At 46.2% G+C, this 19,475-nt stretch overlaps 2 protein-coding genes across 22 annotated transcripts in view; both read left to right on the top strand.

Moving 5' to 3' along the window:
- Positions 1 to 1,782: 1,782 nt before the first annotated feature.
- On the top strand, positions 1,783 to 12,525 carry svopl (SVOP-like). 2 transcript variants are annotated; one of them, XM_023791275.2, is made up of 16 exons: positions 1,783 to 1,992; positions 3,128 to 3,245; positions 3,493 to 3,584; positions 5,647 to 5,745; positions 5,857 to 5,928; positions 6,086 to 6,210; positions 6,378 to 6,441; positions 6,968 to 7,093; positions 7,503 to 7,631; positions 7,782 to 7,855; positions 8,091 to 8,287; positions 8,931 to 9,042; positions 9,249 to 9,330; positions 9,460 to 9,549; positions 10,422 to 10,535; positions 10,712 to 12,525. In XM_023791275.2, exons 2-16 carry the CDS (start codon positions 3,158 to 3,160, stop codon positions 10,724 to 10,726), a joined length of 1,479 nt encoding a protein of 492 aa, XP_023647043.2. In that variant the 5' UTR covers positions 1,783 to 1,992; positions 3,128 to 3,157; the 3' UTR covers positions 10,727 to 12,525. The 2 variants fall into 2 exon arrangements, with proteins under 2 accessions (XP_023647043.2, XP_023647042.2); XM_023791274.2 differs by lacking the exon at positions 1,783 to 1,992 and adding an exon at positions 2,122 to 2,700.
- A 2,648-nt stretch (positions 12,526 to 15,173) lies between these two features.
- The window catches only part of LOC111833245 (protein-methionine sulfoxide oxidase mical3a-like), a 74,371-nt gene continuing 70,069 nt past the window's right edge, over positions 15,174 to 19,475 (top strand). For 15 of the 20 annotated variants that reach the window (XM_072717534.1, XM_023791303.2, XM_023791301.2 and 12 more), the window contains exon 1: positions 15,177 to 15,412. The gene's annotated coding sequence lies outside the window, so the exon portion shown is untranslated. Of the gene's footprint in view, positions 15,413 to 19,475 lie in introns of all 20 variants that reach the window. The other 5 variants (XM_023791322.2, XM_072717805.1, XM_023791320.2 and 2 more) reach the window with 3 other exon arrangements.

Raw genomic sequence — 19,475 nt, 5'->3', positions numbered from 1 at the left:
AAGGGGTGACTGCAGTTGTCCTGTTTGGTCAGCAAAACAGTCCTTGGTCCTGCACTGCCCCCTTGTGGCATGATATTGGTATATTCACCTGAAAATGGGCTGTGCCTCCGAAGAGCAGGTACAGGTATGAGGAAGAGCAGGTACGCAACACTTACACTGCACACCTGTTCGTCTGGTATTTCAGCATGTTGCCTGTCAGGGTCACAGGTAGTGTCATGTTTTTTATTGCCTGGCAGTGTGTGGTCAGCAGGTTAGGATGTTCCGCCCGACGCCTGCGATTAGATGGTCATCAGCTGAAGGTCCAGAGTGCAGTCAGCATTGCACCCCTGGCCAAGGTCCATAACTCTAAAAAGGGACTTTTTCAGGGACTGGCTGACACTGTGGTGTGTTGCGTTGCATGAACCCATCTGTTGAATAGGTCTTGGTTTAACCCTGGATCATTTACTAAACCTTGACAGGGAAACCCCTTCAACAATGCAGGTGTAGCCTTCCTATACACGATAAAAGTTACGTCCCGTTTTACTTTCGTGTTGTCACGTTACGCCACTGACGCAATAATGGGAAGTGATATGTGATACGTCCTATTGTGAGCAGGAGTGCAGCCGTTCGATCGTTCACCACTGCATGGAAATTCTTAACCTTTACTTACAGTGACCGCTGCCCAGGCTAGAAGCGAGCCAAGTCGGTTCTTTGTGGATGCAACCCTGTTTAAGGTGGGCAGCGTTTGTTATGTTGTCTGCAGAGCTGTGACGAAATTCTGCCAGCACAGGGAATTGCAGCCACGAGGATTACAGAGGGTGGTATTGTGCTGTGCGGTTGCCATGGAGCTGCCTGTGCTAATGATGGCTGTAGCTTGTCATAGGGTTTGCCTCACTGATCGCGTGAGGTGCCTGAATGACGGGACGGAGGCCAAGAAGGCAGAAGATACACATTTAAGTAGGTTTGGGTTTATTTTTTTTATTTCCCTCTTTCTCCATGATTATACCAGCTTTGGCAGCCGGCTGATTGAAGACGGACCAGTTTTCCAGGTGTCTTAAATACCTGGAATGGAGGCAGGGAATAAAAGAACAAATGCTTTGCGACATGCGGTTTAGGCATTGTGACAAAGGCCCCCTTGTTCCCAGCAATGCAAACCAATCCAGGTCTCCCCAGCCGGGCCTGTCCAGGTGAGACCTGACACCCCAGCCACCTGACACTAAAGCTGACCACCCCGGGATCCTTTTAAAACCTTTGTCAGATTACTAAGAGTAAAACAATTATGAATTTGGAAATCTGTCATTTCTTCTCGCTTAGCATGTAGTAAGATGTTATTAATAGCATGCTAATCATAGCTTGCGCTTAAGTGGGTGAACTTTATAACATTCCCTTAGATATTCGGGTATTTAGTCCATTAGATGCCCCTATGATAATCTCCTTTTCCAGAATCCATTAACAATTCATTAAGAAAATTAATTTGTAATTTGCTACCACACTGCCAAATAATCGGACGACTCCACCTCATTCTATGCACTTGAGAGCAAAAATTTTTATGTTATTTAAAAAATGATTTTTTAAATGTATGTGTAGGATTCATGTGCAATGCACAGGAGGTGAAAAACAGCCTCTGCTCTCTGAAGGATGAAGGAAGCAGAGATCCCTTAAGGGTCCGGTGATTCTTTTTTTCTAAATCTGGTAATGGGAGAGGCCATGGAAAGGGGTGAACTTTGCCGTGATGCACATGAATCCTCCTGATTTTGTTTGCCAGTGTGTTTTTGGGAGTATGTGGACATGGTCGGGGAACTGTGCTTGACAGCCACTTCCTTACCTCCTTACAGTGTTTTTCTTTACCTTGGCATATGCTAAGATTTAGAAGACTGTCCATCTTAGGAATTTATCCAGTCTGATAAAGATGGTCCTCCAAAGTTTATCCCAATAGACATACACAACAGGCACTAAGGGCAAATCTGAAGACATCATCCAGCCAGAAGAGCGTCACGCAAACAGAGCTGTCACGTGAGTATCCTAAGTACCTTCTTTTGGAAGACAAAAATGGTGCCTAATTTCTTGAAGGGTGGAGTCACACACCGGAATCCCTTCTCAGAGTGGCTTATGATGCAGTTAGACAGGTTCTGCATTTGTTATTGTAATCTTTTTTTTTTTTTTTTTAATTGTCAGCAGATATTAATGAGAAGGGTAATTATTTCTGTTCAATTTCTACATTTTCAGTAATGATTTAGTTCATTGGCCCTAATTAAATCATTGCTTTCATTACGGCGGAATGGCAAAGTAACTTTGCCTTTAAACGCCTATAATGTTCCGTTTACCTTGGTAAATCTTTTAACGCGGCATACGAGTGCAAATATGAAATGGATTACTGAAATACAGAGTGAAGGAATTTTGTTTCAGTTCTTGTTTAGCATCGTAGGGAATACGTACGCAGGCAGGGGTTAACTTTTCAGAGTATGTTTTAAAGGCATCGTTTCATTGGCCCCGCCTTTATCCCCGTGCAGATCTGCCCTTAAGCCCCACGAAGGGCGACGTATGCGGTGCGCTTTTCTAAAGGTGTGTAACTTCCTGCAAGCCGGAGCACTAGCAGGTGCCGTGCTGTAGCAATAGTGATTCTTATAGGGATGAAGATGCCGATATCAATACCGCCGATTCATGATCTAAAAAGACTTTAATATTTCCACAACGACAATAGACCGTCTTTTATAAAAACAGGTAGGTTTTGGCTTTTGACTTCAATCGTAATAAGTAAGACAAACAATCACAAGACATTGACTTTGTTTTGTTTATAAAAGTAGAACATGTCATTAATAGGAACTCGGCTGAGAAATGTAGAGTATGTAGAAGTTACTGCTAGTTATGGTATTGCCGTTTTAAAATCACGGTATATGACACACATAACGCAACATCGGCCTAATATGATCCAGCATAAAGCTTTTATTACTGTGTTAAAGTTGTTGTGCGTCTACGCACCTGCTTGACTGGTTTGTGTAAGTTATACTTACGCCTCTATTATTCTGGTAAGTGCGACCAGCTCTGTGTGACGTCGTGTCGCCATAATACCGCAACGAAACAGTGTTTCCTAAGACCGATCAACATTAACGTGTATCTTCACTATTAATGTCTTTTTTTTATCGTCCAGGGAGGCGGAGAAGCAGGAGCGGTTTACACCATGAAGGAGCAGCTGGTGAGCGCCATCCAGCTGCAAGAGGTGGATCTGCAGGATGGGAGCCGCAATCGCAAAACGGAGGAGGTTAAAGGTGCCCCCCCCCCCCCCCCCCCCAATTACCTTCTGAGCGATTGCGATACAGTGCGGTTCAGATGCACGGTATTGTTTCATTTCGTTTTGCCCATGCAGCATTGTTCTTCTGTGACTTCTCCTTATTGGTCTACGTTTTAAATTACGATCAGGATCCTAATTGACATTTTTTAAATGGCGCTGCTCGAACTCTTCCTTGAGGTGTAAACTGACAAAGAATCGTGACCATTACCGCTTACACTTTACAGAGAGGAAGACTTACACTGTGGAGGAAGCGGTAGAGACCATCGGCTTCGGTCCGTTTCACATCATGCTGTTTGTGATAATGGGCAGCGCCAACGTAAGTCTGCGGGTTCGGTGCGTCCATCGCGGGCAGTTGGTTCGGCCGCCTTCATGATTCCATTAAAAACCCACTTAACGTATCACTGTGGGAAATCATCGAATATGCAGCTTATATTTTCCCGTGTTTATTTAATTAGATGAGGCAGTCATCTTGGGTTCGGGATCTTGTGGTGTTCTCTGGTCCCGGTTTGGTCAGTACCTCTTCCTGCAGCCCCCACTCGTCAGCTGCACCTTCCTTGAAAATAGCCCAGGGACCTCTGACTTGACCATGCTAACAGACCATGTCTCAGCTGTCAAACTTGTTCTTGTGTTGGAACTGGCTGATCATTATCTAATAATGACACCACATCCTGCAGCTAGGACGGCTGATTAGTCTTTGTCTAAGCAGTCCGCAGTGCTGAATTCACCGTACATATAAGCTGTTTTAGTATTTTAACTGTATTAATAAAGAATGAGCTTGATGCTAATGACACGTGACATTGTGAGGTGAATGCCTTACACTGTCCACTTCCGCGCGTGTTCCAGGAATACAAACAGGTATGTAAAAAACATATAAATACAGGTATAGAAAAGGGTATAAAAAATAACAGGTATATAAAAACCTTTTATGTTGATGCTGTGGGGACCATTTTTTTGGAAATTCAATTTTATAATCTGGGAATGCTGAAAGACTTGTATCTTATTTAGTAATTTATGGTTAAGGTTAGGGCTGGGTAGGGTTAAGGGTGTTATGATTGGGATTAGGGTTTTTCCCATAGAAATTAATGTACGGTTCCCATTTAGATAGGTACGCCAACGTGTGTGTGCGTGTGTGTGAGAGCCGGAGTCCATTATCACAATAAAACAGTCACCAGGTGTGCATGCTGCTCCTTTGTTTCGCTTTCGGATGGTTGCTGGGTGGGTGGTGTGGTGTTTACGCAGGAACTGGATGGTACATTTGAATCGGGCTGGTTTGTTAATGTAGGTTTTGCCTGAGCTTGCTGATTTGCACAGTCCCAAAACCGGAGCTTCTGATGAGCCCATGACTGTAAAAGGTGTCTGGCTCTCCCTAAAGGGTGTACCGTACTTACTCAGACCCTTATGTGTGCTTCTGAAGGAGGTTCTGGACAAGAGTGATTGTTAATGTTGAAGTGTTTGCTGGGAACTAATTCTGAGGTTCAGTAACTATACAGTGATGTGTGTGGAGTTTGAACAGGTGTCCAGGCTGGTGATTACAGAAAATGGATGGACATGCATAATGTTATATAGGAAAATATGACGATGTTGTTCTACTTTCACTCCACCCTAAATGTATGTTCACCTCCTACATATATGTTTGACCTGGAGCAGGGTTGGGTGATATGGCAAAATATTTGACATTGCCGCTAGAGTTACCATCTGTCATAAAATACAGGACCGGCAATGTCAAATATTTTATGGGGGGGGGTGATGGTGTTCTGTATTTGTTAAGGTTCACAGTGGAAATGCTAACTGCTAGTGTCAGTGACCGTAAGCGCTTGCATTCTCTAAGATCTACTGTATGGCAGTGGTTCACACTATTTCCAGTTTTAGTTGGCACAGGTTTGCAGCAGGGTTTCCAGTACACGGCACCGGTCTGTGGTGCGTCGGGCATTTAATTGCCAAAATAGCCTACCGCCATACCACCGACGTCTTTTTTTTGCCTTGTTTATCCACAATATCTCCTTTGTTAAAAGATGTTGTGGCTGCTGATCTGTCCCTTTCTTCACCAACACTTGAAGTTCTCTCTGAGGAAGCACTCATCTTTTCCAGCCTCGCATGTTTTACCAAACTAGCAGCATCCGCCATGCTCTGCTAACTTACCCAACCTTGCTGTGCCTTTGTTGGTCATACGTTGTCTGTTCTTAAAAGATTTTGCTATATGACTGGTTGGAGTTCTTTGTTTCTGTGATGTGAGAGGCTGATGCGTGCTTTCAAACAGTATTTCTTATTAACAGTTTGTGAAGTTTCTCATTTTGTGAATGTTGGAATTTTATATGATGATAAATCGATGTGCGGTTTCTGTTGTAACCTAACCTGGAGATATGTGCACGTTCTCGCAGATTGTGGAGGCCATGGAGATCATGCTTCTCGCTGTGGTGTCTCCAGAGATCCGGTGTGAGTGGCACCTCCAGGACTGGCAGGTGGCCCTGGTGTCTACGGTGAGGAACCAGCTCCTCCACGTTCTGCACTCCTCCCGCCAGGCGACCTGTGAAACATAAACGGGTGTGTTTATCTGGCCCCTTCGTTCTTCTCCCTGCCCGCTCTTCCAGATGGTCTTCCTTGGCTACATGGTGTGTGGAGTCCTCAGTGGATACGTGGCTGACAGATACGGCCGCTGGAAGGTTGGAGAAGTTTGGAGCTGAACATCTGAGATGTCCTCCAAAGGCAGAGCCCCCCATCTCCCTCTGTGATGGTGCCCTGTAGTCTGTGCTGTCTTTAGGGGGTTATTCTCCCCTGCTTACGGGTTGTACTTAACTCATTTTGGTAATTTCACTACAGGTTGTGATTGGTGGCTTTGTCTGGTCGTCCTACTTCTCTCTGCTGACCTCTTTTGCGCCATCCTATGGCTGGTTCGTCTTCCTGCGCAGCATGGTCGGCTGTGGCGTGGCGGGGACCTCGCAAGGGTACGAGGACCGGATGGCGGTCCAGGAGAGCCGACTCCTGCTGTCAGACATTAAGATACTGGTTTAGCTGCCTGGTTTTGCTGTGCTTGCTGGGTCACTTGTGACATTCCATGTGTCTCCTGACTTAGAGTTGAGTGTCTGACTTTTTTATTTATTGTTTTTTGTAGGTTTGTCCTAAAAACAGAGTTCATCCCAGCTAAGTACAGGGCATACTTACTGCCACTGTCTACGGTGAGTTCCTGAAATGTCTGTGGACATGTTTTAAGGAACACACAGCTCAAAACTGCTTGCAGGTTCACTGTATTAACATTTCTGAAACATGTACATTTTCAGCAGAACTTTTTGGATATTGCATTCCAAATCTTTTTAACTCACTCAGGAATGGGTTTGGTTTTTCTGGGGCCCCAATTAGTCACTTTGGGGCCCTTGGCAGACTGACATTTCCCGATCTGAATAAATGGCTAGGAAATAGAATCGGAAGATCTTGGCTAGCTAGCTAGTTAGCAGAACATGCTGTTTCAGCATCTCCTAACTGAGGTACACATTCATTTTGTATTTAGTGTAGTGACTGTTTGTGGCCAACAGAGGGCCGTCCAAAGCTTGGGGCCCCGCACTGCAGCCTGGTGGTACCCCAGAGTGGTGGTAAACATGGCCCTTGGCCTCACTCAGCACCTGAAATCTGACCACTAATGCAGGGCTCATCAGCTTCCAGCGGAGGTTGCCCAGGGGATGGTAAAGTTAGTATCTCTGCCCTCAGATCTTCTGGATGGTGGGTTCCATGCTCATCATCATCCTGGGCATGACGGTGGTCCCCAGCATGGGCTGGCGCTGGATGATCCGGTTCTCCATACTTCCCAGCGTCATCCTTATTGGGCTCTTCATGGTCGGTTCCCCTCACTGTTGTTTATGTTGTCACGGTCTGGCCGAATGATGAAATGAAACTTCATTTTAATTGGTTAGGAAAAATAAATAAATCCACTGTGTAAGAATCTAAAATGATCCCCATATCCTTTCAGAGGTTAAAGAAATTTAAATCTACAGATGTCCACATTTCAGATCATATATTCAGCTTTCTGCTTCATTACAAAGTCTCCATTTCATGACTGGGTGATATGTCCACCATATTAACTGTTTGACAAAGATATGGGGCTTTGATGCAGAAGAATGGACAGTACATCTGACCAGGCTAACTTGTGGGGTCCATCTCTGTTGTTGAACCATATGAGGTGTGTGGACCCGGTGCCAAATGGATGAATGACCACTGGCTGACCTAACAGGCTTCTCTTGCATAGTTCATCCCCGAATCCGCCCGCTTCAACGTGTCCGCGGGGAACATTCAGGGCGCCATGGCTACGCTGCAGCGCATCGCTCGGATGAACAAAGCTTCGCTGCCAGAAGGGGACTTGATGGAACCAGTCGAGGTACCTTCACTCACACGTCAGCCTGATGGAGAGTCTGCCACCAGAACTGCCCTGCAGATCAATGGCGAAAGTGAAGGGCCATTAAGCACAATCAATCACTAGGCTAACTTTCTCTCTGCTGTCTGCTGAGTTTATTTCCTTTGTTTCCAGTCTGAGAGAGGAAATTGCTACATCCTTGTGAGTCGTGCATTCAGGAGGACGTCCCTGATCCTGTGGTTTTCCTGGTAAGATTAAAGATGGGGTTGGCACGAAGGTGGCAGCGTTTACAGCCTATTAGCATATGGCGGAATGAGACCCTCAAAGTCTGGGTAATGTGGCTGGACTCTGACTGAAAATGACAGTTGGCTTGAAGTGTGGTTTGGTTGTCAGAAGACCACAAAGCGCGAAAGTGTGATGTGTCTCGGGCAGCTTAAGTGCCATATCGGTGCAGCCTTGTATGTTATTGGCTCCTGTCTCCAGGTTCGTGGCCTCCTTCTCCTACTATGGCTCCGTCCTGAGCAGTTCGGAGCTACTGGAGAAGAACCTGCTGTGCACCACCGACGCAAACGAGAAGCACAGCATCAAGCATGTGGAGGATGAGTCGCTGTGTTACTGCATCCCGTTTGCGATGGAGGACTACCAGACTCTGCTGATCAGCTCCCTGGGAGAGGTGGCGCGTGAGTGACGTCCAGCCAGCCTCCCACAGTGACGTCGCATAATCATGCAGCTGGTTATAATGCCAGCTATCGCTTAATTACCCTGGAGGCATTAGTCACTGTAGCGTCACAAAGGCGATCCGCCCTCTGCGTTTTGATACAGGTGTGACCGAAGTATACTAACTGCTTCATTCATTTCTTTTGAAAGAATGACGTGAATGAGCCTCCTCAGCGTTTTTGGAAAAACATCCAAAAAAAAAAAGTTCCAAAATTGAATTACATGTAACAGAAATATGTTAATACTCTCTCCAACGCAAAGCCCCACGTTGCCAACTGGTCAGTTCTGTTTATGCGCTTTTTAAAATGCCACTAGATGGCAGCACAATCCTGCCCTCAGCGTCACTTGGGCTTGATGCCCATTGATTGAGTCATGCTCATGGTTAACGCCAAGGAGGTTAATGAATTCACGGTTCACTCACTGTGTCATGGGTCACGATGAAAACCCCAGTACAGCATGAACGGTCAATCTATGCATTACACTCTTCATATTGTCTGTCATTACATGGTATCATCTGAGATCTATACATTGAAGTACATGCTTCCACAGTGTAGGCTGAAGTTCCACATGGCATGTTGTCATGTCTGCATGTTTTGTTCCCTATAGTTATACCCCTGAACATTGGCTTGCTGAACGTGGTCGGTCGGAAATATAGCATGGTCATCATACAGCTGGCTTCTGTGGTCTTCTTCATGCTGGTCAACATCTGCACCACGATGTAGGTTCTGCTTGTCCCAGTAATCGGCAACCCGAAACATTACACCCTTAAATGGTTGTGGGGTCCGTTCTCATTTATTACCTTTGAAAAGTTACATGGACGTCTATCCTGAAGGTTTCTGGTGTTCTCCCACAATTCATCCATTTGCTCCCGCAGAACATTTCTGATGTGAACGTAGTTTGACACCGTTTTCTGTCACCTTGCAGGCTTGGGTTCACAATGCTGCTCTTCCTGCTGAGGTCCCTGGTCACCATGAACTTCAATGTTGTTTACATATATACCGCTGAGGTGAGCCGGCTCACTTGGTTTTTGGTTGCACGTCATCTTCTCGTGGACTGAGGGTTATGCTGTTAGGATTTGCTTCACACCCTCCGTTAAGCACACTCTCCCCTCTCTTCCCCCCCCCCCCCCCCCCAGGTATATCCCACAGTGGTACGCTCCATAGGGATGGGCTTCTGCACCTCCTTCAGCCGGATCGGAGGCATGATCGCACCATTCATTGCCCAGGTGGGTGCAGCGGTCTCACTCCACAGCACCCATCATACACAGCAATAGTTATGCTGAAACCGATGAATACGGTAATGGGTCTTAGACTCAGGACAGAGTCTGCTGCCTTCACGATTAGCGGCTGGTTGTAAGGGGGCAGCTTGTATTTGAGCTTTTTTGATCATGCAGGTTACATTACATCACCTCAGTTATGTCCCCAGTTCCCTCCCATCACACCTCTACCTTCTTGATTTCTCGCTTGTTTGGTTCATGAGGACCGCCTGGGGTCCCCAAGGGCTGGGCTGAGGAACCCTGCATTACCTTTTTAACAGATGCTTTTATAGCCTCTCCAAAACGTTCACCTCCGAAACATCTCTCGTCTTCGCCCATTTCTGTCCCGTACTGACGCCCAAACTCTGATTCATGCTTTTATTACGTCCTGTATTGATTAATGTAGCTCCCGTTTCATTGGCCTTCCCTGCAGAATCGATCCCAAAGCTTCAGTATATTCAGAAGCCTGCAGCTTGAGGTCTCGCTCACATCACAGCCATCCTCTCTCAGCTACACTGCTTACCGGTTCAGTCTCGCATCAAATTCAAAATATGGCTTCTCCCTTATAATGCTCTATATAACCTTGCCCCTTGCTACCTCAGTGACCTCCTAGCCATTCCACGCACTAGACTTTCTACCAAGGGTGAAGGTCCTTCAGTGCCGTGGCCCCCAAACTCTGGAACTCTGTCCCACAATCAGTCCGTGACTGTGAAACCACTCTGCCAACCGCGGGATATGAACCGGCGGCCTTTCAATCATGGGCACAGAGTCATAACCACTTGTAAGCGGAAGGTTGCCATAGGAGATGGGCAGAGTAAAGGATGGCTTTTACTGACGGTTAGGTGCTGATGTCGAAGTCTGTCGTGCTGGCATTGACGCCCTTCGCTGTGGCCTGCTTCCTGTGTGCACTGGGAACTGCCCTGCTGCCCATCGAGACCCGCGGACGAGCCTTACTGGTAGGACCATAATTCCTGCATTAACGTTTCATTACCCATAATGCCTCAGGGGTTGGCAAATAAATCGGGAGCGTGGAAAGCTCATACATCACTGAATCGACCTATGTTTCAATATATGTTTGAGTAAAATAATGTTTGTATTAATGGTTTGCTATTTTTCTCTTCTTTTTTTTTAGCAAAATTCAACATGATTTGTACTCATCACGGGTGGAGACATTGTGGCTTGGTAATAAAGCACATGCCCTTGGCCTGTGATTAAATACTTTTTTTGTTTTATTACAGAAGTCTGTTCTCTAATCAAATGAAGGTTTTGCCAGAAAATGTACAAATTTAAGATTAACTTTATTGAAACTTGAAAAACATAATACCTGTACCTCATACAGAATGAGAGTTTTGGAGGATGGATGGATGGATGGATGGATGGATGGATGGAAAACCATAATCTACTAGAGTAGGGTGGTCCAAAATGTTTGACTTCCAAAATGTCACCTCCCACCTGATTGTTTTGATCTACCACTAGAATCAACAATGTGGGGGAAAATACATCAAAATGACTTTTGAATGAATATTGAGGGTATGCTCAATGCAAGCAAAGTTTCTCACGTATTTTAGATATGGATATATATGAGATATTTAGTAAGCTATTGCAGACAACAAAAACAATGCAATTACAATAAGTAATTTTTGAGGTTAAAGTAGGTAAAATTAAAAACTAGCACTTATTAGCTTTTCATAAGTAAAAGTTGCATGGTAATAAAAGAACATTAAGTGATACTAATGTGGTCATATTTTACATTATTGAAAACATTTATTGAAATTACTTCAGGATTTAGTGAATACATACAACAGTGTTGATTGATCGCCTGCCAGCCCAAATAAGGCAGTAAATTTGTATAATTCACATGTGTTTTCGTTTCGCTTGAATCGAGCATACCCCAAATATCAACTTATCATAAATGACACTTTTACGTTTCTCTAATGGTTGTATCAAATGGCGGGTGGGAGGAAAGGAAATTCGGGTTTTTTATGCATTTTTGGAACACAGAGTTACATAATTGCAACATTTATTTAATAGAGCTATAAAATGTTTAATATTGTTCATTTTATATTTTTGTTTACCACATGATTACTTTATATGGCTTGAAACTAGATTCATTCAGAAAAAAATGTCATGGTTATAATAGGATGGTTGTTTTAACACTGGAAAAACAGGCCGTTCTACACTCAAGCTGCAGTAAAAATATCCTTCCGCTAGATGGCCAAGGGGGGGCGACGCCTCGTCCCGTTCTGTAGTTACGGCCTCGTGTGCCATGCAGATTACGAAGCAGTGGAGGAGGTGTGTCACGTTAGAGAGCCTCAGACTCGCCTGAGGGCAGCAGTGAATGGGGGACTTTCGGGGACGAGTCACCAACTGGTGCGTAAGTCTTTATTTATCTACAGGCACTGTGACGTCACGAACCACTCGAAGCTTGTTCAGGCGATCACTTATTGTGCCATCATGCAAAATCGGTTCTGCTAGCCTCTGCAGTCTCGTGTTCAGTGTAACATGACAAGAGGATGACGGTAACAGAAACATGCTGGAGAATGTGTCTGGGGAGTATTTTGACACAACAATAGTTCCTTTTACCGAATTCTTGAACGTAGGACTTACAGGAATGTTCTGCGCTCCACTAATAACAGTGTTTGTTTTTTTTAGACGCTTACATCATACAATGAAATTTACATTAAGAACAAAGTTTACCTCCATGTGAGGTGTGTATTTTACAGAATTTTACACCCCCTCAGTTGGATGAAAAATTTGTAATATTTTCTAATGGGTACTTTAAAAACTTGTATAGTTCTGATGATCATTTATTCTGATGCTTGTGAGAATGTCTCTGGGCACTAAGCAGTGGAGACACAGACCTGTAAAGTTCAGTAATATTTGTTTTTGTACATGTAATACTACAGAGTGCAGTATAACTGTTAATAAAGTCTGTTGCAAATTTCAGTGATTGTGTGAGCAGACCCTGATTTCTGGTAGCTTCCTTCAGATGGAGTTGGTAGTGCACAGCCTATCAGGAACACGAGGCACACGGACATCTAACATCAGCACCCTATAAGACCGCACCCTGTTTTCTGTTTGATCGGGCACCTTGAAGAGGGTTTGTTGTGTTAAGATGCATACGTCAGGCTGGTGCAGATTTCACAGTGTTTGGGTCCTATTGGTGGTGACTGGAAAGAAGATCAGGGCAGGGGTACCAAATTCCGCTCCTGGGGGGCCAGTCTGCAGCCAGTTTTCAGGTCTCCTTTTGACCAGCTCCACTCTGAACATTACACATTCTTTACAGAGCCACAGTACAGCAGGGGGTGCATTCTTTTATTGCTGTGATGTGACTGGCAGGTACAAAAACCCAGGGAACCTGGAAGCTGATGTGGGGGGGATCTGGTGGGATACGACTGTGGGCAGAGCCTCCGTGCCAGGGGAGGCCAAGCTGTGGAGATGGTTGAATCAGCTATCCTTTATTTGTGGATGCCCCTGGCGCCCTCTAGTGGTGGACTCCATACTGTACAGCAATAAACCAGGTGGGGTAAGAACTGGTTAGCTATCTATTCGTATCTTCCTGCCTGGGGGGCTAGGTGAGGGTGAGGGAATTTACCTGCCATTTGGGCCCCATGGACTGGGGGGGGGGCTCTTACATAACAAAGGAATGGAATGTATGGAATAGGCAGTAGGTGGCAAGAGGCAGGTCTGATTGCTGTAAGAGCTGAAGAACCTGACCTGCTGTTCTGCTGACATGCTAGGGACCGGCTCACTCTGGCAGATAGCAAGCGAAGGCCCTGCTCCGATTGGCCCACGCTGCAGCACTCTCCGAACCGCCTGAGATCCTACATCAGCACCATCTACAGCAACAGCAAGGATGTATCTTCTATAGTTCATAATCAAAGGCGATTCAAGGATTTTTTTTTTGATTTTGGCTTCCTTTGCCGGCCCTGGAGGATGGGCTCCCCCATTGAGTCTGGTTAGGGTTAGGGCTTCCTCTGCTGCCCCCTGGATGATGGGCTCCCCCATTGAGTCTGGTTAGGATTACAGCTTCCTCTGCTGCCCCCTGGAGGATGGGCTCCCCCATTGAGTCTGGTTAGGATTACAGCTTCCTCTGCTGCCCCCTGGAGGATGGGCTCCCCCTTTGAGTCTGGTTCCTCCCAAGGTTTCTTCCTTTTAGGGAGTCTCTCCTTGCCTCTGTCACCTCTGACTTGCTCACTGGGTGCTTTTGGCGGGGATAATGTAAAGAGCTTTGAGACAATGTAATGTGAAAATGCGCTATACAAATACATTTGAAATTGAATTGAATAGAAAGGGCCATAATTGATACAGAGGGGCCAACCTTATCATTAGCCAATGATATATTTTTAATTGGTGACTGACAAGGGAGGGGGCGCTCCAGGAGCCAATCAGCTTTCAGCTGTGGCCAGTGCCTCCACCCCCCTGTATACGCCCCTGTTCATAATGGTTCTCTGTGGGGGGAAAAAAACCCTGTTAGGTTGTACTTTTTGTAGGACACAGTGAGCGGTATTTATTCCAGGCTGTTGGAGAACCTCTGATTGGCTCTGAGTACAAACCTCTGGACTTGGATAGAGGGCCAATTTCATTTGGACACCATGTCCCTCCAGGGTGTTTTGCAGAAATTAATACAAACAGGGCAGAACTGGACCGATCCTGAATCTGTTGGAATTGTAAATGCCAGGTTTATACCACAGAGTTGTGTGTTTTGGTGCAAATTCTTGAAAATAAAGGAAGAAGCTTCACCATACTGTAGCAGCAAGACAGGTAATTATGGGAGGATGATCTCTCTCTCTCACTCTCCCCTTGTCTATGTCTGTCTCTCTGTCCACATCTCTCTCTCACTCTCCCCTTGTCTGTGTCTGTTTCTCTGTCCACATCTCTCTCTCTCCCCCCTTGTCTATGCCTGTTTCTCTGTGTCTCTCTCCACATCTCTCTCACTCTCCCCTTGTCTATGTCTGTTTCTCTGTCTCTCTGTCCACATCTCTCTCTCTCACTCTCCCCTTGTCTATGGCTGTTTCTCTGTCTCTCTGTCCACATCTCTCTCCCTCTCTTTGTCTTTCTCTGTCTCTCCCTTTCTATCTCTCTCTGTCTCCGTCTCTCTCTCTTTCTTCCTATGCCCTCCTGTTCAGAGGCTTTGAGAGAGCTGTGGGTTGATTCATAAATCTATCAGCTCTGTCTGGATTATAGCTAGATAGAGATTAAAATTTCTGGTCAGCGGAGTGTTACACTTGCAGTGGAGCCGGCGACACAGAGAAACAGCTGTCAGGTCACACAGGACATTTTAAAACTATCTGTACTTGTTTTTTCAGATGGTAAAACGTAGTGACAGACTTCCGTTAACCATAATGTAGGTGTGCGAAATGATAGGTGTTACATCCAAAGTGTGGAGCTGCATGTGCTCCCCCTGGTGGTAAGTCTTGCGCACAGACCCTGAAGGGGGGTATTTCTAAGGCTGTGCAGCACTTTGGCAGTCCAAGGGTTAATGTGGCTCGACACTCTTCACTGCAGAGGCTCGTTGCTGTGGAGGGGAGGGGCCAAGCTGGGTCTGTGGGAGGAGACCAGCGAGATCCTTCCCCTGACCTTGGAGGACTGAGTGAGAGAGAGGGGGAGGGATAGAGGCGGAGAGAGAGGGGTGCCAGTGCACTGTCAGAGCTCAGACGCTGTAGATCTCCGGGTGTTTCTGTGACACCCTCTTTGTTTGGGCACGAGAGAAGGGGGATTATGAGAGCGAGCATTTCACATCTGGCAACTCTGCGCATCTCCTGAAATCCTGCGGGAAGAGAGGAAATGAAAATGTTCTCTTTGCCATGAGAGAAAACCCAAGTGCGAGCTTGTGAGTAACACTCTGACAGGCTGCTGGCCATGTGTGTGTCTGTGAGTGTGTGTCTGTGAGTGTGTGTCTGTGAGTGTGTGTCTGTGTGTGTGCGCATACCATGTAACAGTATCATGCCTGAACTACAGGACATGCTGCTCTGCACCAGAATCCCAGGTTGTCATGCTGCAGTCTGCCTGTCACGCTGCAGTGTGTGTGTGTCTATGCGCGTGTGCGTGTGCGTGTACACGCACGCTGCAGATAACCCCGCCGGTGCTGCCTGGCTCAGTCCCCTACTTCTTGCAGCTTAGCTGCTCTGCATTAGCTTGCTGGGTGGCAGTAACTGGTCGGACAGCCACATCCTAGCTGTTCTCGTATCCAGAACATGGCATCCGAGTGTCTCTGAGCCGCTGCTGGACACGCATGTTCGCTGGACACAGTATGTGCAACGTATGACCTGCTGGACACATCTGCTATTTACAGGATACGCATAATGTAAGCGAAAATATGTGAGTTATCAACCTGGGCCGAGAAAGGACTAATAACAGAGAGAGAGAGAGTGGGGCGTCATCAGGCGGGTACTCAGAGCATGTGGGGCATTCCTCTGCGCCTGTCGTCCTTTTGTTGCCATGTCTCTCCCTTCCTGCGTGCCTCTTGCATGAGGGCCGCCCGGGGCCCGGCGATGCGGACGTGCACGTCGAATGTGCTGGGAGCTGCTGTTTACACTGTTGGCAGATGGAAGCCTCAGATAGGGCAGGCATCCGCCACGGGGCATTCCTGCCGCCTGTCTCCTGACGTCCCGAGGCCAGCCATGCGAGCTGGGAGGCAAGCGCCGCGACTTTAGTCGCGTTTGAATCGAGCAGATCGCTTCTGGGGTCTGACAGGCTCCCTAGGCGACCCCATGCTGCCCCGAGGTCGTGGGTGGGTGGAGGGGAGGGATGGAGGGGGTAGTGAAAGCCTGGGTGTACAGATCTGACAGAGGGAGGCAGACAAATGCAGCGCAGTACTGAAGAAAAGCCACTGATAAATATTTATAGTGGTCATGAGGACGGGGGAAGGCAAGGACCGGGAGCACAAACGGTCTATTCTTCGCAGTCATAAGGAGCCTTATTGCTATGAAAGTTGGCATAGAATTAGCAATGCTAACAAGCTAAATCAAGACAAAAAAATTACATTCTCTACTTAGTCTTGTGTAGGACAAAAAATAAAAGCTATGCCCACAAATTAGCAGAACCTTAAATAACGTTAATTGAAAAACACGTAAGAGGGAGCGACTATGAAGGAGAGCCAATATACTGGCAGCTCTTTCAGCTTAGCGCAAATTTGTTGCTGTTGTTGTCTGTCATGGCAGTTAGTGCTTGGCGTACTGGTTTACACCCTGCCAGGTCCTGCTGCGTGTTTCGGGGGGGTCACCAGCAGAGAGCTAACTCTGAAACCCAGTACACAGATCCTGTCGCAGCAGCATCTAGGGCTGGCTCACTGCTGGTGTTCCTATTCCTAGCGTCCCTACATTTTGCTTTTCTGATGCGTTGGATATATGCAAGAGACACTATTTCATAGTCTGGCAGGAAAAAAAGAACGAAGAGTTCTCTCTGTTGGTTGGCCGATATTCCAAGCCCCTCCCCTGTGAGTTGCTGGGATGCAAAAACTTGAACGCCAGTGCTTTGTCAGCCAACAGACTAATGATGACCCAGAGATGCATGATGGTTGACTCTCGCACTCATAATTCTAGGTAATCATGGCAGTATCTTCTGTATACATCAAAGATGATGGATTGAGAGGAATGCTTGGGTGGTAAGGTAGATTTTACATTGGTAGTAGACACTGCTTGTTTTGTTGACTTTTGGTAGCTGTGATAGCTGATCCAGTCTTAATGTATAAGATATAAGCTTTTTCAGCGCTTTAGTACTTCCAGTGTCAGCAGGTGATCAAAGTTTTATCCTTGTCTTGTGCCATTATTTCCTTCTACTTCTTTCCTTAAAGTCTTTAATTATGCCAGGCGTTTGTGAGTAGACTCCCGCTGAGGCCCATAAATCATCCAATAACTGTAGTCCTTTTGTCCAGATTGCATAACAGGAAACCACTGAATGCAATAAATCCGGGGTCATTTTTCAACATATTTTCTGTGAATGATTATGAAGTGGCCCATAGGACTACATCAGCTGTACAGCGAGGTTAAATATAGTTGTATGTTTACAAACACATGGTATTTCAGCCGTGCGACATATTCTCATAGATCATAGATGATCTTCAGACAACATAAGCTGTAACATATAGCCAAAACTAGGCTCATTCATTCCATTCTATGATCAGTGAGTCATTTGTATATGATGAGTATAGCGGATGATCGTCTTGTGACTCAAGAGTTTCAGGTGACGTTACACTGATTTTGGAGAAACCTACGATAGCAAATCCAGTGAAATGGCACCTGAAAGTCTCAGCTTTTAGCGTAACGCATAGAATCTGCAGTGACTTGCGAGGCCTTGGGCAGCAGGCCTAGTGAGCTTAGGCTTGGGGGGCCAGGATCCAGCATTAAGGCGTCCACAGAGGGGGCTCCTGTTCCCCCGAGCGCATGCTTGTCTGCTGCCAGAATGTCACTCAGGTGGCGCCTCAGGGGGCATCAGCCTTTCTGATCACCCTCATTCTCTGTCACTCCACGCTAATCCACACTCCTGGCAGCTGTCAGACACGAGGAGGGCTTCCCGGGGTTATGCTAGATGCTGGAGTCGTGTCTGCTTCTGTTAGCATACCTGCTTGACAGTGGGACTATTTTTCCACGTTTGTCCAAGATGAAGGCCTTTCTATTCCAAGCAGCTCAGACAGGTGGCTTGAGGGTATCGTATTGAATGACCTAGAAAATTTCAGTTCCGGTACCATGCCATCCCGATTTGTTTTGCCAAAATCTAGCATAGAATTTCAGGGCTAAACAACTTTTTTTTTTTTTTTTGATAAACTCATGAAGGAACTTCCTAAATCGAATTCACTTGCTAAATTCAATACACAACCATATCACATCACTGGAAATTTTTATAAACAATGATGTCAAGTCAAACTGAAGGTAATTACAGCATTATAACATTTTACGGATGTGGCTCTCATGCATTATAGGTGTCTGCCGGCACTCTGCTTCGATGACATTTGCTGCTGTCAGTCACGCTATCGGCACGCCACTTCTAATGTGGCTCCAGGCTGTCACTGACCTTTCTGTGTGACGATCTACAATAATACATATTCCATCACATATTTCAGTTTATCTTACAAGGTATCAGGCTTCTCAAATGGTACCTTATCTTTTGTGATCATGGGGAATTTACAAATGGGCATAACGCTTCTCACAATGACTAATTATGAAGGAAAGTCAAGAAAAGACTGAAGACCCCTGTGACACTGTTAGATCATGTGACACTGTTAGATCATGTGACACGCTGGCAATGTGAACCTACCCAACCTCTGAATTTTGGAGGCATGAGGGTGTATTGGGGGGTGGGGGGGTGGGAAGAGTTTTCAAGATTTGTTTTTGGCATTGGAAGGCAGGGAGCCAAAGACTACCAAAGAGTGTTAGTGTCATGTTACTCCCCACACAACAATCCCCAGGCCCTCCGCCCCTCCCCCGAGGCGGCTGAGTACTCTCTGATGCTATACTCCCAAAAACAATAGAAACCACAGATGAAGCAACCAAGTGCATGAGTAAGTCACATGGTCATTCTTCTAGGGGTGACGCTGTTTTCATGGCCCAGCTGATCTCTTGGTGTTCTGTGTGCGGCACTTCCCTGAGCTCAGGGTTCGAAGAGGATAAAAATGATTCCAGCAATGCAGTCAGGCAGGTGCTGTTGTGGTTTCAACAAGTTTATTGTTTATTTTGCTGAGTATTTGAGCGGGTCAAAGGTGCTTGCTGGGTTTAGAATGGGTTTATCTGTTTTCCGAGAGGAGCAAACTATGGTTACATTGGACTTGTCTCAAGTTGTGAGTGACACTGGTCAATGTCAAGTAAAGTTCAGGGTCAGCTGGAACGTCCATGTGGAGTAGGTGCCATGATAACACTGCCAGACAACTCCCAATCTGTGGCTGCCCAGTGGTCCTTCCC

The sequence above is a fragment of the Paramormyrops kingsleyae genome, chromosome 1, assembly GCF_048594095.1.
Source record: "Paramormyrops kingsleyae isolate MSU_618 chromosome 1, PKINGS_0.4, whole genome shotgun sequence".
NCBI lineage: Eukaryota > Metazoa > Chordata > Actinopteri > Osteoglossiformes > Mormyridae > Paramormyrops > Paramormyrops kingsleyae.
This window is presented reverse-complemented; position numbering and strand designations above follow the sequence as displayed.

Bases quoted from the DNA above. Each gene is read 5' to 3' on its own strand.
- svopl (XM_023791275.2), top strand. From the start codon at position 3,158: ATGAAGGAGCAGCTGGTGAGCGCCATCCAGCTGCAAGAGGTGGATCTG. The intron at 7,094-7,502 runs GTCGGTTCCCCT...TCTCTTGCATAG, and splicing joins TCCTTATTGGGCTCTTCATG to TTCATCCCCGAATCCGCCCG. The intron at 9,043-9,248 runs GTAGGTTCTGCT...GTCACCTTGCAG, and splicing joins GTCAACATCTGCACCACGAT to GCTTGGGTTCACAATGCTGC.